The sequence below is a fragment of the Anastrepha obliqua genome, chromosome 2 (genome assembly GCF_027943255.1).
Source record: "Anastrepha obliqua isolate idAnaObli1 chromosome 2, idAnaObli1_1.0, whole genome shotgun sequence".
Lineage (NCBI taxonomy): Eukaryota > Metazoa > Arthropoda > Insecta > Diptera > Tephritidae > Anastrepha > Anastrepha obliqua.
The window spans coordinates 71,416,545-71,435,975 of record NC_072893.1 but is presented as its reverse complement, the minus strand read 5'-3'; the positions used below and the strand labels follow the sequence as shown (position 1 = coordinate 71,435,975).

At 37.4% G+C, this 19,431-nt stretch overlaps 2 protein-coding genes across 5 annotated transcripts in view; one reads left to right on the top strand and one right to left on the bottom strand.

Annotated features, from left to right (window-relative positions):
• The window catches only part of LOC129237975 (glutamine-dependent NAD(+) synthetase), a 241,915-nt gene that overhangs the window by 55,432 nt on the left and 167,052 nt on the right, over window positions 1-19,431 (top strand). The gene's annotated exons all lie outside the window — the stretch shown is intronic.
• The window catches only part of LOC129237974 (cytosolic carboxypeptidase Nna1), a 208,961-nt gene that overhangs the window by 54,852 nt on the left and 134,678 nt on the right, over window positions 1-19,431 (bottom strand). For all 4 annotated transcript variants that reach the window (XM_054872980.1, XM_054872981.1, XM_054872984.1 and 1 more), the window contains exon 3: window positions 5,417-5,569. In XM_054872980.1, coding sequence (XP_054728955.1) covers window positions 5,417-5,569 — 153 coding nt within the window. The remainder of the gene's footprint in view (window positions 1-5,416; window positions 5,570-19,431) is intronic.

Sequence of the window (19,431 nt, the reverse complement as noted above, 5' to 3'; positions counted from 1 at the left end):
CATCGGCGAACCCGTAACGGCAAATTCACGCGTAATATAATTTATTTTTATATATTCTTAATTTCAGTTCATTTGATTATCGCGTGTCCACACTCTGATTTCTGTCGACAATGGGCCTGTTAACTGTTCATTTATTTTTCCGCTACTATGCTCTGCTTTTGCTGGTACAGCTGCCACACTTGGCAAGCGACAACAACAATTAACTGCTTTAGGTTTGGATTAATTAAATTTTCGACAAATTTCTACCAGCGTTGTATGCAACCAAGCGTATGCACATTGAAATTTACTATTTTGAATTTTTTGCTTCTGCCTTTTTATTTGAAATATGCTCGATGATAGTTCGAACAATTTGTGGTCGCTTAACAAACACAAGTCACCATTTTCATTTCATTCAATAGCTACACACACACACACACACACATGCACGCGCACACAAACACACACACACACTTATATATACTCACCCACATGCTTAATTGATTTTTCAGGCCATATTTGCCAAGTGCTGTTGCAGTTCATTGAGCCGTTAGCTAATTAGTGGCAGCTGTTGCAGCCACCATCAGCCACAGCCAAACATTATCATTTTAAAAGTTGTAATAGCTAAGTGGTTTTTGTGTGTACGGGCTGTATCAGCTGATACGTAAGGTAATTTACAGGTTGATAATATCGTCCGTAGTTATTTTAATTTGTTTTTGTTTTTCTATTATTTCTTACTCAACTTTGTTGAAAGTTATCGAAGTTTTTAATTAACCAAGGACAGTGATAAATGAATGTTTTGAGAATTTAAAATAATTTCTTAACAAAATTTGTAATTCAAGGAGATTTGCTATTAAGAGAAGTGTACGAGGGTTGCTACTTAAGTTTTAAGATATGCATAGAAAGCTGTACCAGTGAAAATATCTCAGATCGTAAATTTTGACAATTTGAATGATAATCGCAATCAGAAGACTTCTCATATGAGTAGTATTTGTGTTGTTTACAGTTACGCTTAATTTGACAGTCACTCAAAAAAAGCTCACGTCGGATTTTCCAAAATGATTGGCGCAACGTAGAAAGGTTTGTCCTAAATGGTTACCAGTATTTGTTTGTCCTAAGTGTTCGGAAAAGAGAGGGAAAGTAATTGCACTAATTACACACAAAAACAAACCCAAATTAAGTTTTACTTTGTCACAAGCACTTTTTGTTTTTTTTCTTTAATTTGACTGCCTAAGTTCGGAAAAGATATACAAAAAATTTGTACCCACCATATTTTTTTCGTAACAGAAACCTTTTATATTTTAAAAAAAGTCGGAAGCTTTACTCAAACTACAACTTGAAAATATGTGTTTTAAAATTAAAAATTATGACTCTCGAGTATTTGTCTTGAAATCATTTTTCCATGCTGCTACTATTCTGATGGAGTTTTTCTCTATGTTTGTCTGTAATGCATCCTAGTTTCTCGGGGCAGGGGTTCAGGTGGGAGAATAGAAAGTGAATTTTGAGTGATATTCTCAGATCTTTGTAAGTACTTGGTTTGTTATTGGCTAGACATTTTTGAAACTTTTCCAAGCGGATTCTCTAATGGATTACATTTTTCTTGAAATATGCTGTCTTTGAATAATTCGCAGTTCTGAGGTCGCACAAAAATGTTTCCCTTTAGTTTAGTCCTAGTACAAAACTGTAAAGACGCCCAGAAAGATATTTTTATATACTTTATTGACTATGAAAAGGCTTTTCTACACACAAAACTATTTGACATTTTAAGGCAAATGGACATTAATAAAAAAAAAATAAGGTACATTTACAACTTGTATTGGGGTCAAACTGCGAACGAGAGACTGCAAAATGATGTGACGAGTGATGTCTTAATCAAAAGAGGAGTTCGCCAAGGATGTGTTTTATCACCAGTGCTCTTCAATTTATACTTGGAATATATATTTAAAGGAGCTGTGGCTTCAGTCAACTAAGGAATAAATGTCAACGGCGAAACAATAAATAACATACGATTTGCCGATGACAGCACAAAATTGGCTGACAAAATTAATGACCTGCAATATCTCCTTAAAGAAGTCAGCGGAAAAAGTCTGCAATACGGCCTAACTATTAACACCCGAAAAACAAAATTCATGGTTCTTTCAAAAAACTCTCAACAAATCACCAATTCAAACATTTATGTGCATATATCTTCTGCTCGAATATGAACGAGACGTTATCAATAAAACGGTCCGCGGATGACATATGGCAAAAATAATTTTTTTGTTTTTTGGTAGGACTGTTATAAGCTTACATGGCAAATTTCAGCGTGATATGTCACATTGTTTGTTTTCTGTGCTACTGTAAACAAGTCAAGCTCGAGTGTGTTCTTCGAATTCTCTTTTATGACTTCAATTGTCTCAAAATGTTTTCCACGGAGCGGCAACTTGAGCTTGGGCAACAGGAAAAAGTCACAATCGGTCTTATTAGTATTCTTGGTACCGCGTGGTAACATGTAACATACACTGTTGTTGGTAATTTGTGTTTTTTTAAAGCTGCCTAGTAAGTACTTTCGCAACCTATATTTGAAAGACATCGGGCTAAGATTGTCAAAATGCACATCCTTCGCGCGCATTGCCACAAAAAAATGCTCATTGATATCCAGATTTAAGCGGTATGTAAGGATGTGTTCCATGTCGTATTGGTTCTGGACATACCCAGGAAGTTCTTGCTCATAAGTACCCCTTTGAAGACGAAATATTTTTCCTACAAATTTTACTTTTCGTCCACTTTTCCTCAAAATTTCTAGAGTTAGCAACCAAGTGCCATTCTAAGGAAGCCAATTTGTCGAAGGGGATTGAGAAAGCTACTTACTGAGCAAACTTTGTGTTATTGAATCATGACTCGCAATTTTCTAAAAAGTCTGATTAAAAAGGTTGACATTTTGATGAAATTGTTTTGAATTTTTTTCCACATTTGCTTAAAGTTTGAGACTTGGGTTTTGCAGGAGATTGAACTAAATTTTAATTAAAAAATCATTAAAATTAAATAAGAAACAAATAAGTTGACAAAACTTGTCAAATAAGCTCCTGTGCTTAAGTTATTTAACGTACTTTGCATAAGGTGGCGCAAAATTAATCATCCAATTTTGTTTCTGAATAACTTTGTTACTACAGGCTGGCTGATGAATTTTGCTACATTAAGAAACTCAAATAACTTTTTTTTAGTGTATGGAATTCATTTATTTTTTTTCAAGTTGAAGGTCATTAAATTTTATTAAATGTAGCTTAACTAGTTTTAAAAATAATTGAATTTAAATGCCCCCATGCTCGTTGACACAAGTGCGGCATCTTAGTAAAAAGTTGTTCATTGCTGCTTTGAGAGTTGCGACAGGAATAGCCGCAATTGTTGCCCGAATGGATTGTTTTAGTTCATCCAAATTTGTTGGCTTTGTTTTATAAACTTCTTGTTTACATAAACCCCACAAGAAAAAGCCAGGTGCAGTAAGGTCAGGCGACCTGGGGGGCCAACGAAATTCGGAGTTTCTTGAAATCAGTTTATTGGGAAATTTTCGTCGCAACTCTGTCATAACAGTCTGGGCTATGTGAGACGTTGCCCCATCTTGTTGAAACCACACAGAGTTGAAAGGATTTCTCTTTCGGCGTAGTTCTGGATAGAAAAATTCTTTCAGCATTTTCAAATAACGGTCTCCAGTAACCGTAACGGTGTGACCATTTTCTTCAAAAAAATAAGGCCCGACAATACAGCGTGAAGAAACCGCACATCACACTCGAAGAGCATGCAATTCCGTCTCGTGGAGTATCTGTGGGTTAGAAGTACTCCATATTCGACATTTTTGTTTGTTCACATTGCCGTTTAAATCGAAATGGGCCTCATCAGACATGAAAAGGCAGTTTAACATGTTTTGGTCTTCTTCCACCATTTGCGGGATCTTCTGGCAAAATTCCAAGCGAATCGGCAAGTCTGCTGCATTCAGTTTGTTAACCATTTGAATTTTGTAGGGAAATAAGTCTAAATCTTTGTGCATTATTGTTTGCAAAGACTGTCGGCTGACACCAAGTTGAGCAGATAAGCTTCTTGTTGAAACCCTTGGATTGCTTTGTATAGCTGCGGCTACAGCAGCGATCGTTTCCTCCGTCCGAACTGGTGGGTTTCGATGATAAGGCCTTCTTGCGACTGTTCCTTGCTCAGCAAAATTATTCACCAGTTTCATTATGGTCCATCTGCTCGGGGGATCGCCGCCAAACATCCGCCTGTACTCTCTCTGTACCAAAACTACGGACTCCAGTGCGTGATAGCGGCGGACTATCCAAATTCTTGTTTGCGTGTCCCAGTTATCCATTTTAATAAATTTTAAAGATCAATCTGCAAATTAAAACAAAAATGGAACAGATAACTTAAAAAGAAAAAAAGTTATTCAATTTTTTTTTTGGTAGCGGCTTTCATCAGCCACCCTGTACATTTTTTTTTCTCCTTGTTCACTCCTCTCGGGAGCGTAGGGCGTCGACAAGACTCTTCTATCGAACACGGTTCTGTGGTGTTGTTGAGATGCTAGTTGGCGTAGCATCGACCATCGCCAAGTATTTTTTGGACGACCGCGATCTCTGCTCCCTTGCGGGTTCCAGTCCAGTGGCATCTTCGTGATGCTGTCTGGCGGTTTTCTCAGTGTGTAACCTATCCATCGTAAACCCATCCTAAGAATGGGTTCCTCTCTGTTACTAAATAAAAACAGTGATTTTGAGTGATGGAAATCTTTATTTTTACCTTTAAGCGCTCCATTGCCAATTGGGTGATTAATTTTGCTACAACTTGTAGATCAGCATTTCAGCTATGTGTAACGGTAAAACCCGTTTTTTTGGCATCATACACTAGAAATAGTTTCATACTGAATAACCACCCCATACTAAAAAAATACTGGGATGTTTTTTGTATACTTTTATGTGGGTCCAATTGTGCGCACCAACTAGCAACAGAAATGTGACATTGGCGTATGCTATTGTTCAAGTATAGGTTTTCGGTTAAGATCATGTTTGGTCTGACTTGTGTCAAGTTCAGTATACAAAAATCGCCAAGTTGAAAAGTCATTTCCTAACCAGTTCGGTTATAAAATTCAATTTGATATTTTTTTGTACAAATTAAACGTATCAAATTAAAACTTTAAACTTAAGAACTACAATTTACATTAAACTTAGGAAAATTTAGTGATAAAATAAATAAAAAATGCAAACAAAATTACAACAACATTACCTTGAAAGCCATTCTAGTTACCTGCCGAATTTGCAAGCATTCAATGCAGTCGAACAATTCTATACTAACCATACAAAACAAAATTGTCTGTCAGCGTGCCAGTACAACAAATTTGAACATAGAAGCACAAAAATTCGCAAAGCGAATTTTCATACGAAAGCATTCTGTGAATTTGTGCACTCACATACATACTTACGTAATTGACAGCGCTAACGGGATTGTAATTGAATACCACCACGCCATTCTCTTCACCCACCGGGCGTGGCTTTAATTCGTGTCCCGTCGGTTGATTGTAGGATTCCGGTTGCGTTGGTACATAGGGTATGTGGGCGATGCGTTCCTCGATGACCTGCACGAAGATAAGAAGAAAAACAAACAAAAAATAAATTAATTATTAAATGCAAACAGAAATGCGAGTATTTATATGTAAAAAAAAAATTATGTAATTACTTTTTCTGTTGTATCTATTTAATTTTAATAGATTTTGATTAATAGCACAAGTTAATGTTAAGTGATTGAGGGTAATTTGTTTATGTGAGCACCGAGGAATTTGCCACATTTGCCAAGCAAAATTTGTAGTTTGAAATTTTTCGCACATAAAAAATTACATTTATTTCGTTTTGTGATCGCACATTTTCAAATGTGGCCATTAATTATATTTGCTGTTGGCGGAATAGAGGCGCACACACACGCGAGTGCATGGCTTCGTAATTTGTGAATATGAAAATTTATAATTACTGACTACCGACATATATGAGGGGAGTTCAAAAAGTGCGCGGCATGAAGTGGAAAGAGTGGGAAATTAAATTTGAAATTATGTTGCCCTTGCGACACACTCTCCTCTTGATTTAAATCGTTAAAGCAAAATTTGTTTACTTCGGATACAGAAATCGCGAACTCCAGTTCAGCATTATTAGTAATTTTGTTCTACCGAAGAATTTTTATTGTTTTTGAAAATAAGTAATATTTAAAGAAGCTAAATTTGGACAATGCGTAGGTTGATTGAGAGTTTGGAAACCACACTTTTACCTTGCAGTAAGAAAAGGTTTGTGAACAAACCCATTATAGCCAAAAGAGCGCAGCTACCATCCATTTGCGCCTTCATTTTGCCTTAAAGGTAACTTTTAGTTTTTCTGAAAGCATAGCTTAGCATTCTCTTTTACAATTTGCACCTTTTCCTTGTAATAACACAAAGTGGGGTAAAATTAACCAACCCATCGGAATATTTATAATATTTGCAAATAAGGTCGTGCGTCAATCATATTTGGCACTTGAGCGCCAGGCAGGTGCAGTACATAAATAGGCAAGCGATGGAGCGGTCAAAATAAAGATTTCTATATCTTAAAAACATTTTTTTAACTTAGTAAAAAAGTTATTCAAAAACAAAATTGGATGATTTCCAACTTGTCAATATCCAGGGGCACTAAACTACGAATGAATATTCGGCTCATGCATAAAGTCCGTATTGTTGTACGGAAGCGAAACATGGCTGGTCTCTAACACCATCACACAGAGGCTACAATCTTTCGCCAACAAATGCCTCCGCATCATCTGCAGAATATTCTGGCCAAACACCAGTAACGACGCACTGTGGAGATCACGCACTGAGAAAACCACTAGGTAGCATCACTAGGATGGCACTGACCTGGAACCCGCAAGCGAGCAGAGGTCGCGGTCGGCTCAAGGTCACTTGGCGAAGGCCAATGTTCCGCGAACTGGCAGATGCCGACATCTCATTGAACGGTGCCAAAAGAACAGCACAGAACCGTGTTCGACAGAAGAGTCTTGTCGAGGCCCTATGCTCCCGAGATGAGTGGACAAGGGAAAAAAAACCAACTTGTCAATACAACAATAAATATATAAAATGTATGAGTAACAAGTAATCCACCCTCTGTTTGTGACATCTTGAACTACTTCGGCAGTGCTGATCGTTTTTGCGGTGACACTGCTTCTGTTGTGACAGGTTTAAGTAATGAACCCAAGTTTCGGGTTCTGTGGTAAAAATACGGTTGATAAACTCATTCCTATTCTATCAACAATGATTCAAAAAGTCATGAATAGTTTCTGATAATACCATAATATATAATACCGCTCGCACCTCTGCAGAGGCAATGGCAAACCGCCGAGTGTATTTCTGCCATGCAAAAGCTGTTCTTATTAAAAAAAACTCAGTTCTCGATTGAGTTAGAAGATCTCAGAACTGTGAACTTGAGTGATCTCGTAAAGTATTTGTACAGTTGATATTGGATTTATGAGGGATCAGTACATGTTTCCCATCCGAACTGTGGGCTTGCGTGTGTCCTATGGTGAAAAACTGCTGCAACCTAGTCTAATGTAACCTTTAATCGTACATCTTCCAGAACATCTTCGTAAAACACTCTAGTGCTGCTGGACTTAAAATCAAGGCAAAGAAACTAAACATTTGGTAGTACACACGAACGATGCATTCTACAATATCGGAGAGGAAAATATTGAAAATGTAAATGTTTTTCAATACCTTGGAAGTCAATTCACTGCGGAAAGCGGATGCAAAAAAGATGTATCTACTAGATTGAAAAAAAGAAAGAGGTGCATTTGCGAATCTTCGTCCGATGTGGCAGTCCACCCAAACGCGCATTACAACAAAAATACCGATTTTCAACTCCAATGTTAAAATAGTTCTGCTCATCCCTGTGAAACATGGCGTCTGTCTGCGGAAAGAAGTGTTCGTGAACCGCTGCTTGAGAGGCATTTTACGTATCTGGTGGCCAGACAACTGGATATCTAACACCGAATTGCATCCGAAATAAGAGAATGTAAATGAAGATGACTTGACCATACCCTACGGAAAGGTGCCACTGAAATCAGCAGACAAGCGCTGCACTGGAACCCCCAAGGACAGCGCAGAAGTGGCAGACCTAGGGGATCTTGGCGACGCTGCATCGAAGAAAAATTCCAAGTGAAATCGAGAATCGCACAAAATGGAAAAATTTTACTTTGGCCCTATGCTCCGCAACGGAGACGAAAAAATGATGATGATGAAAGCTCAATTCCCACCAAAAGTGAAAAGATGAATCACCAAATGTTTCGATTAATTCAAATTATCGAAGTATTATTGGGTCTGCGAACAGCCAGTAGTCGCTGGGAGCTAAATCTGGTGAATGCGGTGGATGTGGGCGCAATTCAAACGTGGCACGCTCTTTGAACTGAGCTTTCTCATAATCAAATGTTGATTCTTTTGATATCTTTACGATGTTAGCTAACTCACGCAACCTCACTTTTCGATCATTCAAAACGATTTAGAAATTTTTTGATGTTTCCTGGAGTTACCGCCTCATTTTAACGTCCACTGCGTTGTGCGTCATCGGTGTTGCTACGACCAGCATCAGTTTCAAGTCAACAAACCATCGCTTTATTGTTGTTTTTGAAGGAGCGGAGTCCCCCCCTTTTTTCCCCATAAAATTAAATCACCAAATTCTTGGTCTGGTCCCTTGTTTTGCACATTGTTTTGAAAATAACAACAGTGGCATCACTCCTAGCACAATAACTCACGACCTAATGAATATAATATCATCAAATTTAATAGCTGCCTTTTAAGGTTAGTACTAATTGAAAAAAAGAAGAATGCAATCAAACTAGTGCCATATATTTGTTTGGTCCGAGACTTTTCAGTCCATGTTTTATAATATGCAAGGCATATCTGCAAGTGGGGCAACGTTTGCGAAGAAGATTTGTTCACATTTTTTACTGATAGCAGATTTTATAGGCTGTCGTCAGCAGCAAAATCAATCTGTTTGTACGAGTACCATTACCAGTGTAGTTGTCCTGAGTCGTCAAGTAGTGCTAAGTAAAAAAAAAACTACATCACTCCTTTTCAATTACTCTATTATGGGAATCGTTTAACCTCCCCTCGTACGTACTTAACATATATACGTATATATGTATCCATATACGAGTATTAAACGCCACACAAATATTGTATCTAATTGTTCATTTGCATTTTGTATAATTGTATATCTACTAACAAAAGACATGACCTCATATGTCTACTCGAATTTTCATCCAAAATTTCACATTTTCAAATTTGCTTGATTTTAATATAATTTAAAACCTTCGCTAAATAGAACACACGCACACACACACACACAGACACTCCCTAACACAAAACGTGCAAAATTCACATAGCGAGCAATTAAAATTTGCGTTGTGGCGAAATTTGTTATTGCTCTCGGCATGATTGCCTTTGCGAAATTATTCAACGAGTATTCGTATAATTTGATTTGAAGCTTTTCGTGCATTCATTTTTGCATATTCTGCATAATTCATATAATTCATATAACGCCTTCACATTCACGCTCACGCAATGCACTGACTTGACTAGTCCACAAGAGCACCTATTGTGCGCACATCCTTACAGTTACTTTGAGTAAGTATGCATATTAAATAGTTGAAAGGTTCTTGCCACACGATTTTCTTTTTCTTGCAGCGCTTTCAACGAAGTGTCAGATTCAGCACCAACGCCACTATCTAACTGTTGAGTGCTGTCCCTGCAGGAAAATGCAATGGTGTTAATTGCCGCCCTCTTCCAAATTATTTTTGGATTTTGATAGTTTACAATTAGTGCTAAATGCGTTGTATTATATCTAGTGCGCCCTGCATCTCTTTTCCAGTAGTTTCGAACCAATACTACTTTAGCTTTGAGTAAATTCTGCCGAGTTTGATTTATGAAACTTAGGCAAAATAGAAGGACAAATAGATAAATGTGGAAAGTGAAATATAAAAAAAAATTTCGATGTTTCCATATTGCGCCCATTTTTTGCTAGTGAAAATCTACCTGCTTACGTACTAGTTTACTTTTGACGAACTTTATTTCACGAATTCAAATTTTCCCTGCAGCGCTGATTCGCTGCATGGTTGCCTTGTGCCAGAGTGGCGGGCATTCATTGTCGATTGGTGCTCGAGTGAAGTGCCGCACTTGGCGAGCTTAGGCTTCCTTAAGCGCTCAGCAATCAGCTTTTCTGAATGCTTTAACGCCCATCTTAGCCTCGCAATTTCCTTAGTATCCCTTTTAAATGCTTCAAGGTGCCTATGCACACATATATTTTTTTGACGAAATGCGCTATTTTGTGTTTTTTTTGTAAATAACTTAGAACTTTCAGCTAAATTTAAATATATGACAGCGAAATTTTGAATTGTGTTGTGTAGTTTCTTATATAAAATAAGCCCTGGCTACATGTTCGAAGCAATACTCAGTAATAGAAAATGAGCTTCATACAAAAACGAGTTAGAATTCTCACATGAAGCCCAAGGGCTTGTGACTATTAAGCCTTGACTCACTCTTCTGCACAATTCTAGAGAGATTGCACTGCATATACATACTTCTTCTTCTTAATTGGCGCTATAACCGCTTACGCGATTTTGGCCGAGTTTAACAAAGCGTGCCAGTCGTTTTTTTCTCGTGCTAACCGGCGCCAGTTGGACACACCAAGTGAAGCCAAGTCCTTCTCCACCTGATCTTTCCAACGCAGAGGAGGCCTTACTCTTCCTCTGCTACCACCAGCTGGTACCGCATCGAATACTTTCAGAGCCGGAGCGTTTGTATTCATTTGGACAACATGACCCAGCCAGCGTAGCCGCTGGATCTTTATTCGCTGCGCTATGTCTATGTCGTCGCATATACACACTAGGCAGAAGTTAATTCCGAGTAATCCATCCAATTGCCAATATGCCTAATCCAAGGCAGCTTTGTGAAAACAATACTCCAACAAATAGTTATCAGAACTGAAAGGGCTCTGGCCTTTAAGAAATTGGTGCTAGAACTGAAGGGGCTCTGGCCTTTAAGAAGTTAGTGCTAGCTGTATTACTCGATAGATTTTAAGACCATTTCAACAATTCCGTGCTGTTAGTTAAGCTCTAACTCCAGACAGTATTTCGTCAAATTTGTAGAATTTGTTCCTTGTTAGGAGTTCTACAGCGCACAGACCAATAGAAGATGAACCACAGAGCCCACTTGTACATACCGAGACAGGTTTGGTCTAAAAGGAATGAGTACAGAACTAGATCCCTCATCAATCTAGACCGGCCTTCCATTAATACGCTGTTTGGTATCATCTCCGGTTACTGTCTAAAAAGAAAACATGGGCAACGTATGGGCTTTCCCTCAAATGACTTCTGTCCCAGCTGGTGGAACGAGTAGGAGGTGGAGAGCGTTGAGCACTTCATCTGTCACTGCCCCGCTTTTGCCGGAATACCTTACCTTTGTTTGGATGTCTATCAGATTAGAAATCGGCAGTCATCCAAAGTATTTTATCATTTATCCGAGCGACGAAGTGGTCTCACCACATTGCAAATTAGAGGAGAAAACTGAGCCCAAGCTGGTAGTATCACAATCACAATGGGTCCCCAGGCCTAAGTGAGCCCCCTCTACACTCGTATGAAGATTGGCAACCACCGTAACCTAACCTTATCAAGGAGAACAATACACTCGGAAATGAGAGTTTTGTTTATCTTTAGACATACCAGCCCATCTTTGTAAATTCGCTCAGCTCTTTGAAATCTGACAGTGAAAACTCTCCTTCTGCGACAATAGAATTAAGGCTGCTATTGGTTACTTTGCAGAACTCTACCTGACCGTTGATACAAAACACGCCAGCGCTTAGGTGAGTTAGTACAGCACGACTTGAGTTTTGTGTGAATCTGCTGCAAGTTTCAATGCCAATCCGATAAAAACCATTTTGATACTCTTCATCGGAAAAACTAAAACTCTCCACTTCCAACATCCATCGTTAAATGAAGTAACTCACAACTCTCTCGAAATTAGTGAAGTATGATACTTGGGCATTGCCTTGAATAGGAACCTAATCTGATAGCGCAATGTTCAGAAACGATTCAGAGAGACCATTATTGCCCCATACGCGAATGAGGCTGCGACAGGTAAAAGTCTTATTTCAAGCCCGAGCAGTAGTATGCTCTGTATTCTTCCACGGAGTTCCAGTCTGGTTGACATTCGCAGGTCAGTCTACAGTAAAGACTAGGCTAACTGAGGTACAAAGAACGGCGTGATTGCTTTATTTTCAATGGCGACATAAGTCCTCGCAACCTCTCTTAATTATCTGCCGGTCGTGTTGTATGGAAAACTCCAGGTTAGCTGTAATACAGCCCGGTTCAATGCTGCAAAAAATTTAGAAACCCAGTGTCACTCCAAACTACTTGACGACTGCTTCGCAAATTTCAACTCGGTCTCTCATTTTCAGAAAGTGCTTCTTGACCGCCGGGAATGAATGGGAAGCTAAGTTAGTACTGGCTCTGAACACTAACTCCACATTCATTTACATCGACGGTTCGAAAGTAAAAGAAAAGGGAAACCGCCAGAGAGGGAAACTGGAAGGAAAAACAGAAAAACCAAATTTTTGATGAAAGTTTGTTGATAATGATGCAAAATTCTTGAGAAATGCATAAATAACTCCTAAGCCGACGGTCTGCTTGAAAAGTGTTACGGAAACTTTGGATAGAAAATTTTATTATTTTTACAATAATTTCATAAAAAATAGATTTAAAATCGACTGACTATGTTTTGAAATAAAGTCAATTGAAATAAAAAGGAAAATTATATTCGCCTTTATTCAAAACACAAAAATTTTAATTTTTTTCTATATTTCGTAACCTGTTCCAATTTCTTAATATTTCAATTCAATTTTATAGTCAAATTTTACATAGGAAATGTCTGTGAATTAATGCTGTTCAGACATTTTTTTTTATTTGTAAACTTTAGCCATTTTCATATGCCATAAAGCAATTTGGTATCAAATCTCAAAGACAAAAGAGCAAGAAAAAATCCTTGGGTATAAAAATAGGCTTATTCGTTCATCAATTGTCATTTTATTTTTGCATATTTTTGATGTTCTCTCTCACATTTTTTATACGCATGAATGTACTCCGTAGTTGCACCGACAAACTCTAACAGTAGCTAAATCTTTGTTTATTTGTCGTCCGTGGGACTTCCGTTTTATGATTATTTGTCATGCGACTAAAGTGAGAATGACTATGACTACCAAGGCTAACAAAAAGTTTACTTTGGGTCGCCACATCTTTTACATGAATTGCCACAAGCGCAAAAGTATCGCAAAACAAATAAACATAATCCGTGCAGTGTGGGCAGAAAATTCGAGTAAGCAGAGCAGAGTAGGAAATTATATGAAGAATACACAGTGGGTGCATATTATAGCTATGTAATAGGGCGGGTCGTATTTTTTTTCAAAATCGTTTTTAGTAGATTCGGATTTTATATGAAATTCTAAAAAAAAAATTCGACTATAGCGTAGGTTAGGATAGGTTAGCCAGTTTGCTTGTCTAAGACAAGACACTCGGTGGCCCTAAGGCCCATTGTGATACCTACATTTGATTTCCATTTCCTGACTAAACTGCTTGAACCACTTATTTAAGAAGGTAACTAGTCCCTACAGTGAGACACTGGCTCATGACAAACTTGGTCGCAAATACGCTGCAAGTTTTTGTCAACAAATCTACGTCTATAGTAGATGTGGTGGCCCAAGAACAATCAATAACAGACAGCGAATTGTAAGCAGTTACCCATGTATACTGAAATAAAACAGAGAAAATGGAGGTGGATTGGCCATACTCTTCGAAAGGATCCCACAGACATCACTCGATTGGAACACGCTAGGCAGTAGAAAAAAAGGACGCCCTAGGTGCACTTGGGTGAGAACTCTCGAAAAAGACCTTAAGGCTGCAGGGAAATCTTTCAAAGAAGTCAAAGACATCGCGAAGGATCGCGAGCGTTGGAATTAAGAGACAGTGAGACATTTTGCGAATTTTCCAAGTCTTCAAAAAAATAATCGCCAAGATATTTGGCACGTGCATACATTCATATTATTTTTCACAATTCCTGCAGAAGTCATTGTGAGGTACACTCATTCTGCTGGCTAGGGTGCTAATAGCGCAGTGACCCGTTATAACACCTGTGAGGACGCTGGTAGGGCATCTGTTGAAGCTGACATTTTGACCTTTTAAGATTCAGTTTTGGCTAGAGTGCTTTGGAGGCCATGCAGTTAGTAGTCAGAGAGACCTCCTTCTATTGGTTTCCGCGATTACGCTCAAGTCAATCGTAGTATACAGTTCGGTTAGAGGAATGCTTATGTCGTTTACCCTCAGACCCTTTCCGTGCACATTCATCAGCTCTTTCATTTCCCTCCACTCCAGAGTGGCTAAACGAGAGCGAACTCCTGCATGCTTTAACACATCTTGAATTGATGCGCGTTGAGGCCAGTGTCTTGCTCGCTGCTTGACTATCAATAAAAAATGGTAAGTTTTGCCAGAGGTAAGTCCTCAGTCTTATCATTTTTGCTGCTTTAGCGTAGCTCTAAATTTTGCAAAAAAAAATCAAAAACAATTAAATGTTACAATATACTTTTTCAAAAAGTTGCTTTACATTTTTTTTCTAATCATCAATTGTTTTTTGTCGGGACAACTAGTAAGTACAGCACTCAGACAATATTAATTCCATTTTACTGCACGCGCATTCCCTTTTAATTTTCTTGAAATCTACCCTACCTCCGAAGAAACCTGATTAGATCTAGGCTCTTTGGCACGGTCGTCGATTCATAACACATCAGTGCTAAAGTTCTCAAGCCTGACTCGAGCGAAGGCGGGCCAGACGCACAGAAAGTGGTCTGCCGTCTCATCCGCCTCTTCACAAGCTGGGCAGAGTACACTGTTCGCCAACAAAAAGTTGCCCGTTGTCAGTCCAGTCCAACCAGTTGCCTGCAGTTCTTTCTGCTTAACGACAGGAAGATTTGTGACATTCTAATCATTAAGTTTTTTCTATAATTAACAACGTATTCACAATTAATTTTTTTTTTACTTTTAATTCTTTTTTTTTCATTACCAGAACTCCATATCTATTTTCCTATTAGAGCTATGCTCAATGGCCTTTTTCCCTCAGAGTCAAATGTAGAATCCAAATTTACTCGAACGATGTCTAGAAAAATCGTTCCATACAAAGTGATTCACCCTACTAAACATATACATACATACGAGTAGATATTTGTTGCTAGAGCCTCATTGCTTTTCAACGACAATTTCGTGCTCTTATCTGCTTGGCGTTATTGTCGTACTTTCTATGATTACTTTCAGTTTGCGCCTACTATGTATTATGCCACTTTTCCTAATATCAGCCTCAACACTTGGCCAAATGGAGAAATTCTTCATGGCATTATAACTTGGTTGACTTTGGTCATTTGTCTTATTATGTAAATTGTTATTATTGCAGTTATTCTTTTTCTTGTTACTCGTTACTCTCGTGACTGGTACTACTTATTATTCCAAGAGTTATTTCAAAGTTATGCCGCGTTGCTAGGCTCATTCGTATGTCCATTCAGTTCACTTTGAACTCCTGTGGACTGATGTAATAAATATATTGTCTTACAGATCTCTTTTCTGCTGCTTCCTTTCTTTGTCATTACCGTCAATGTAGTTCGAGTGGCATTAAACAGCGAATGTTGAGTGCCGGAAGTTGCGCACTCACCGCGTCTTCTGTTTCATCTTTCTTTTCCATCAACCTCCGCGCTAACACTTTCTCCTCCTCCTCTTCCTCCCCCTTAGGCTAAGCAGTCAAGATGCGCGTAATAATTTGCGTTGAAAGGTAATGGAGGTTAAATGATAAAATAGAAATGAATGAAAATAAAAATGGCGTAGCAGATCTCCTGGTCTCTGCATAAGAAACAATTTTGTTGGAAGGGGAAGAAAAGTGAGCTCAAATAATTTTGTGTGCAAATGTATTCATGAACAATAAATTAATTGAAAAAGTTTTTTATCTGTACTAGTGGTTTACTGGCAATCAAATGAGATTGCTGTGAGAATAACTTAAATATAACTTTGATTATGCTGAAATTAATAATAAATTTTTTCATTATCTTCGGACACTCATATGGAAAAGATGTGCGTTTGCTTTATTCTTCATTGAATAAGTGATTTCACTGCGAACGTCACACAGAATCTATTATGGTCGTCCCTCGGCAGCAATTATTAAGCTGTTAGTAAATTTTTGAAATAAAAAAGTTTTTTACTAACACAAGTTAACGAGTCAAGTATTTGGGCGATTACTTTGCAGCACATAACAAATTTTAGACGATGGTGAATATAAATTTCCGTCAAGATGCATGCGTCATGTTAGTATACATGCTACATATATGTAGGTATATAAAGGGTGATTTTTTAAGAGCTATAGGAAAGTTTAAAAAAAAAATACGTAAAATTCAGAAAAAATGCATGAAATTTTTATTTAAATCGATAGTATAGTCCATATAATTTAGTGTTTGAAGATTATTTCATGCAAATGTTGACCGCGACTGCACTTCAAATGTTCCATCCGCTTATTCCAATTTTGGCATACTCTTTCCTATGTTTCGGCCTCGCATATAAATACTTTAATGTTGTCTTCCAATAGGGTAATTGAAGCAGGCTTGTCTGAATAGCCCCACATAGCCCCACAAAAAATAATCTAAAGGCGTTATATCGCACGATCTGGGTAGCCAATTGACAGGTCCCGAACGTGAAATAAAATGTTCACCGAACTCGTCTCTCAACAAGTCCATTGTTACGCGTGCTGTGTGGCATGTGGCACCGTCTTGCTGAAACCACATGTCATGCAAGCCAAACTCTTGCATTTTGGGCAAAAAAAAGTTGGATATCATTTCACGGTAGCGCTCACCAATCACAGTTACGTTACGATTCGCAGCTTCTTTGAAGAAGTTCGGGCCAGACCATAAACCGCACCAAACTGTGACCTTTTCTGGATACATTGGTAGCTCTTGCAATTCTTCTGGCTGATGTTCACTCCAAAATCGACAATTCTGCTTATTACGTACCCTCGCTGAAGACAGTTTTTCGATAAAAAGTGGATCTTCGGCCAACTTTCCAAGAGCCCATTCACCAAAAATTCTGCGTCGCGGTAGGTCGTTCGGCTTCAATTCTTGCACCAGCTGTATTTTGAAAGGCTTCACACCTAAATCCTTTCGCAAAATTTTCCACGTTGTTGAGTAACAGAGGCCCAATTGCTGCGAACGGCGACGAATCGATAATTGATGGTCATCATCAACACTGGCCGATACAGCTGCGATATTTTCTTCAGTTCGCACTCTACGTAAGCGTGTTGGTGGTTTGATGTCCAATAATGTAAATTTGGTTCTAAATTTAGTCACAATAGCTCGAATAGCCGCTTCAGTGGATCGATTAAACTGACCATAAAATGCATGAAGCGCGCGATAAACTTTCTTAACAGAACACGCATTTTTATAATAAAATTCAATGATTTGCAAGCGTTGTTCGTTTGTAAGACGATTCATGGTTAAATTATAGACCAAACTGAAGATGTTTGACAGTGAAACAAAACACGAAACGTGCGTTAGCTGTTTAAACTGTTTAAAAAGATAATAGCTAAAATGTCACCCGTTAGCTACAAGGTGGCGCAAAATTAATCATCCCATCGGAAGATGTATAATTTTTCCAAATGTACGAAGCCAATCAGTCTTATTTGACACTTGTTAACTTCGTCAAAATAAAATTATAATTGTTTTTTAAATATTTAGTAAAAAAGTTATTAAAAAAAATGATAATTAATTTTGCGCCACCTTGTACAACATCATTCAAAATAAAAGAATGCTTACATAAATGCGCGATATACTCGTATATGTATATATTTTTTTGAGAATAAGGTAGTGAGTTGAAATAAAAACTACTGGAGCTTTTGCATGACACAAATATACTCGGAGGTTTACTTTTACCTGCCAAGGGACGACCGCTATTAGAAATAAAAACTTGTTCTACCATTTTGCTGTTTCATGTAATATATTAAATATTTTTCATTTTCGAATATTCGCATGTAGATCAAGGACAAGAGGACCAACTTATTACCGATGCTCAGCCAAATCTTTCAGACCACTTCAGTAGAGTTAATAAATGTAGGCTTAAGAGTAGCCTCTATCGAATATAATAAATACTGAAAATTTTCTTTATTGAGAGAAAATTCGCAACACCAAATAACCAAAAATCCATGGAAATGTTGAGCAACTTTAAACTTGTAGTTTATTGCACTAAAATTTAATGGTCTATAAGACTGCGTACCCAAATTTTTTTTAATTCGGATTAAAAAGTCTTGAAATTTTAATGAAAATTTGTAGAATTTTCTCTTCATTTGCACAGAGTTTGTTGTTTTGTGGTTTGAGTGGGAGTATTTTTTATAAACAAAAAATATAAATTAAGAAACAAAAGAAAAGTAGTCAGAATTGGTAAAAATATTGTGCTTCTACAGTTTTGCGGGCTGTATTTACTTTATGCAAGAAAAAAGGAATATATTTGAATTGTGTGCATTCTTCGTTTTTTTAAGAGCTTCTTTTTTTGTGACAATAAAGAACCTTTCTTGTTTTTTAAAAAACTTAAAAAAATTCGTCAAACTTCTGCCTAATGTACTTAAATTATCTGGCCTCTGCAGAAATTTCAAGAAATTGATTTTTATGTTTGTTTTTCCTCGTAATATTCCCTAATACTTGAAAAATTACATATATACAAAAAAGATTAAGGTGTAGTAAACATATTAAAATATCTCCATACGTGGGGCAGTTTATCTCAATCCCATGCGTACCGTATTGAAAATTTTAAACTGAATTTTTTGAGTCGATACTTTAGCTGTACTTATATTATATAATATAAATATTATATTCTGCATGGATATACTTATAGATTTTTTTGATATACATATATGCATTCTTATTTTAATAAACAAATTTCGGATGAGTTTTTTTCGAAAAAGTTTCAGTTTTCTTCATAATGCGCCATTTTGCTAAGTACTCACATAACCACCATTTCTACAAGGATCCCCTACTTCTGCACTGAAGTTATTGTGTCTTTTTCTTTTAATTTAGAACACGAAAAAGCCACACATGCGCTGTCATGGTGCCCAGCACTGATTCATAAGAGGCATAAACACCTGGGTAAACATATTTTACCAGATGTGGAAATTAAACCCAATAAAATAGGACAAATACTAAAATTTATTGAGGAAGTTGGACTCAAAGAAATACAACAGATCTTTCAGGTCGCAGTGCTAAACTCCCTCATAATAATAAGAGCATTGACAAAAAAAAAAAAAGAATTGCAGGGGCAGTGGGTCCAATCGTGCCTCTTTCAAAAAAAAAAAAACTACTTCGAATAAAAGCT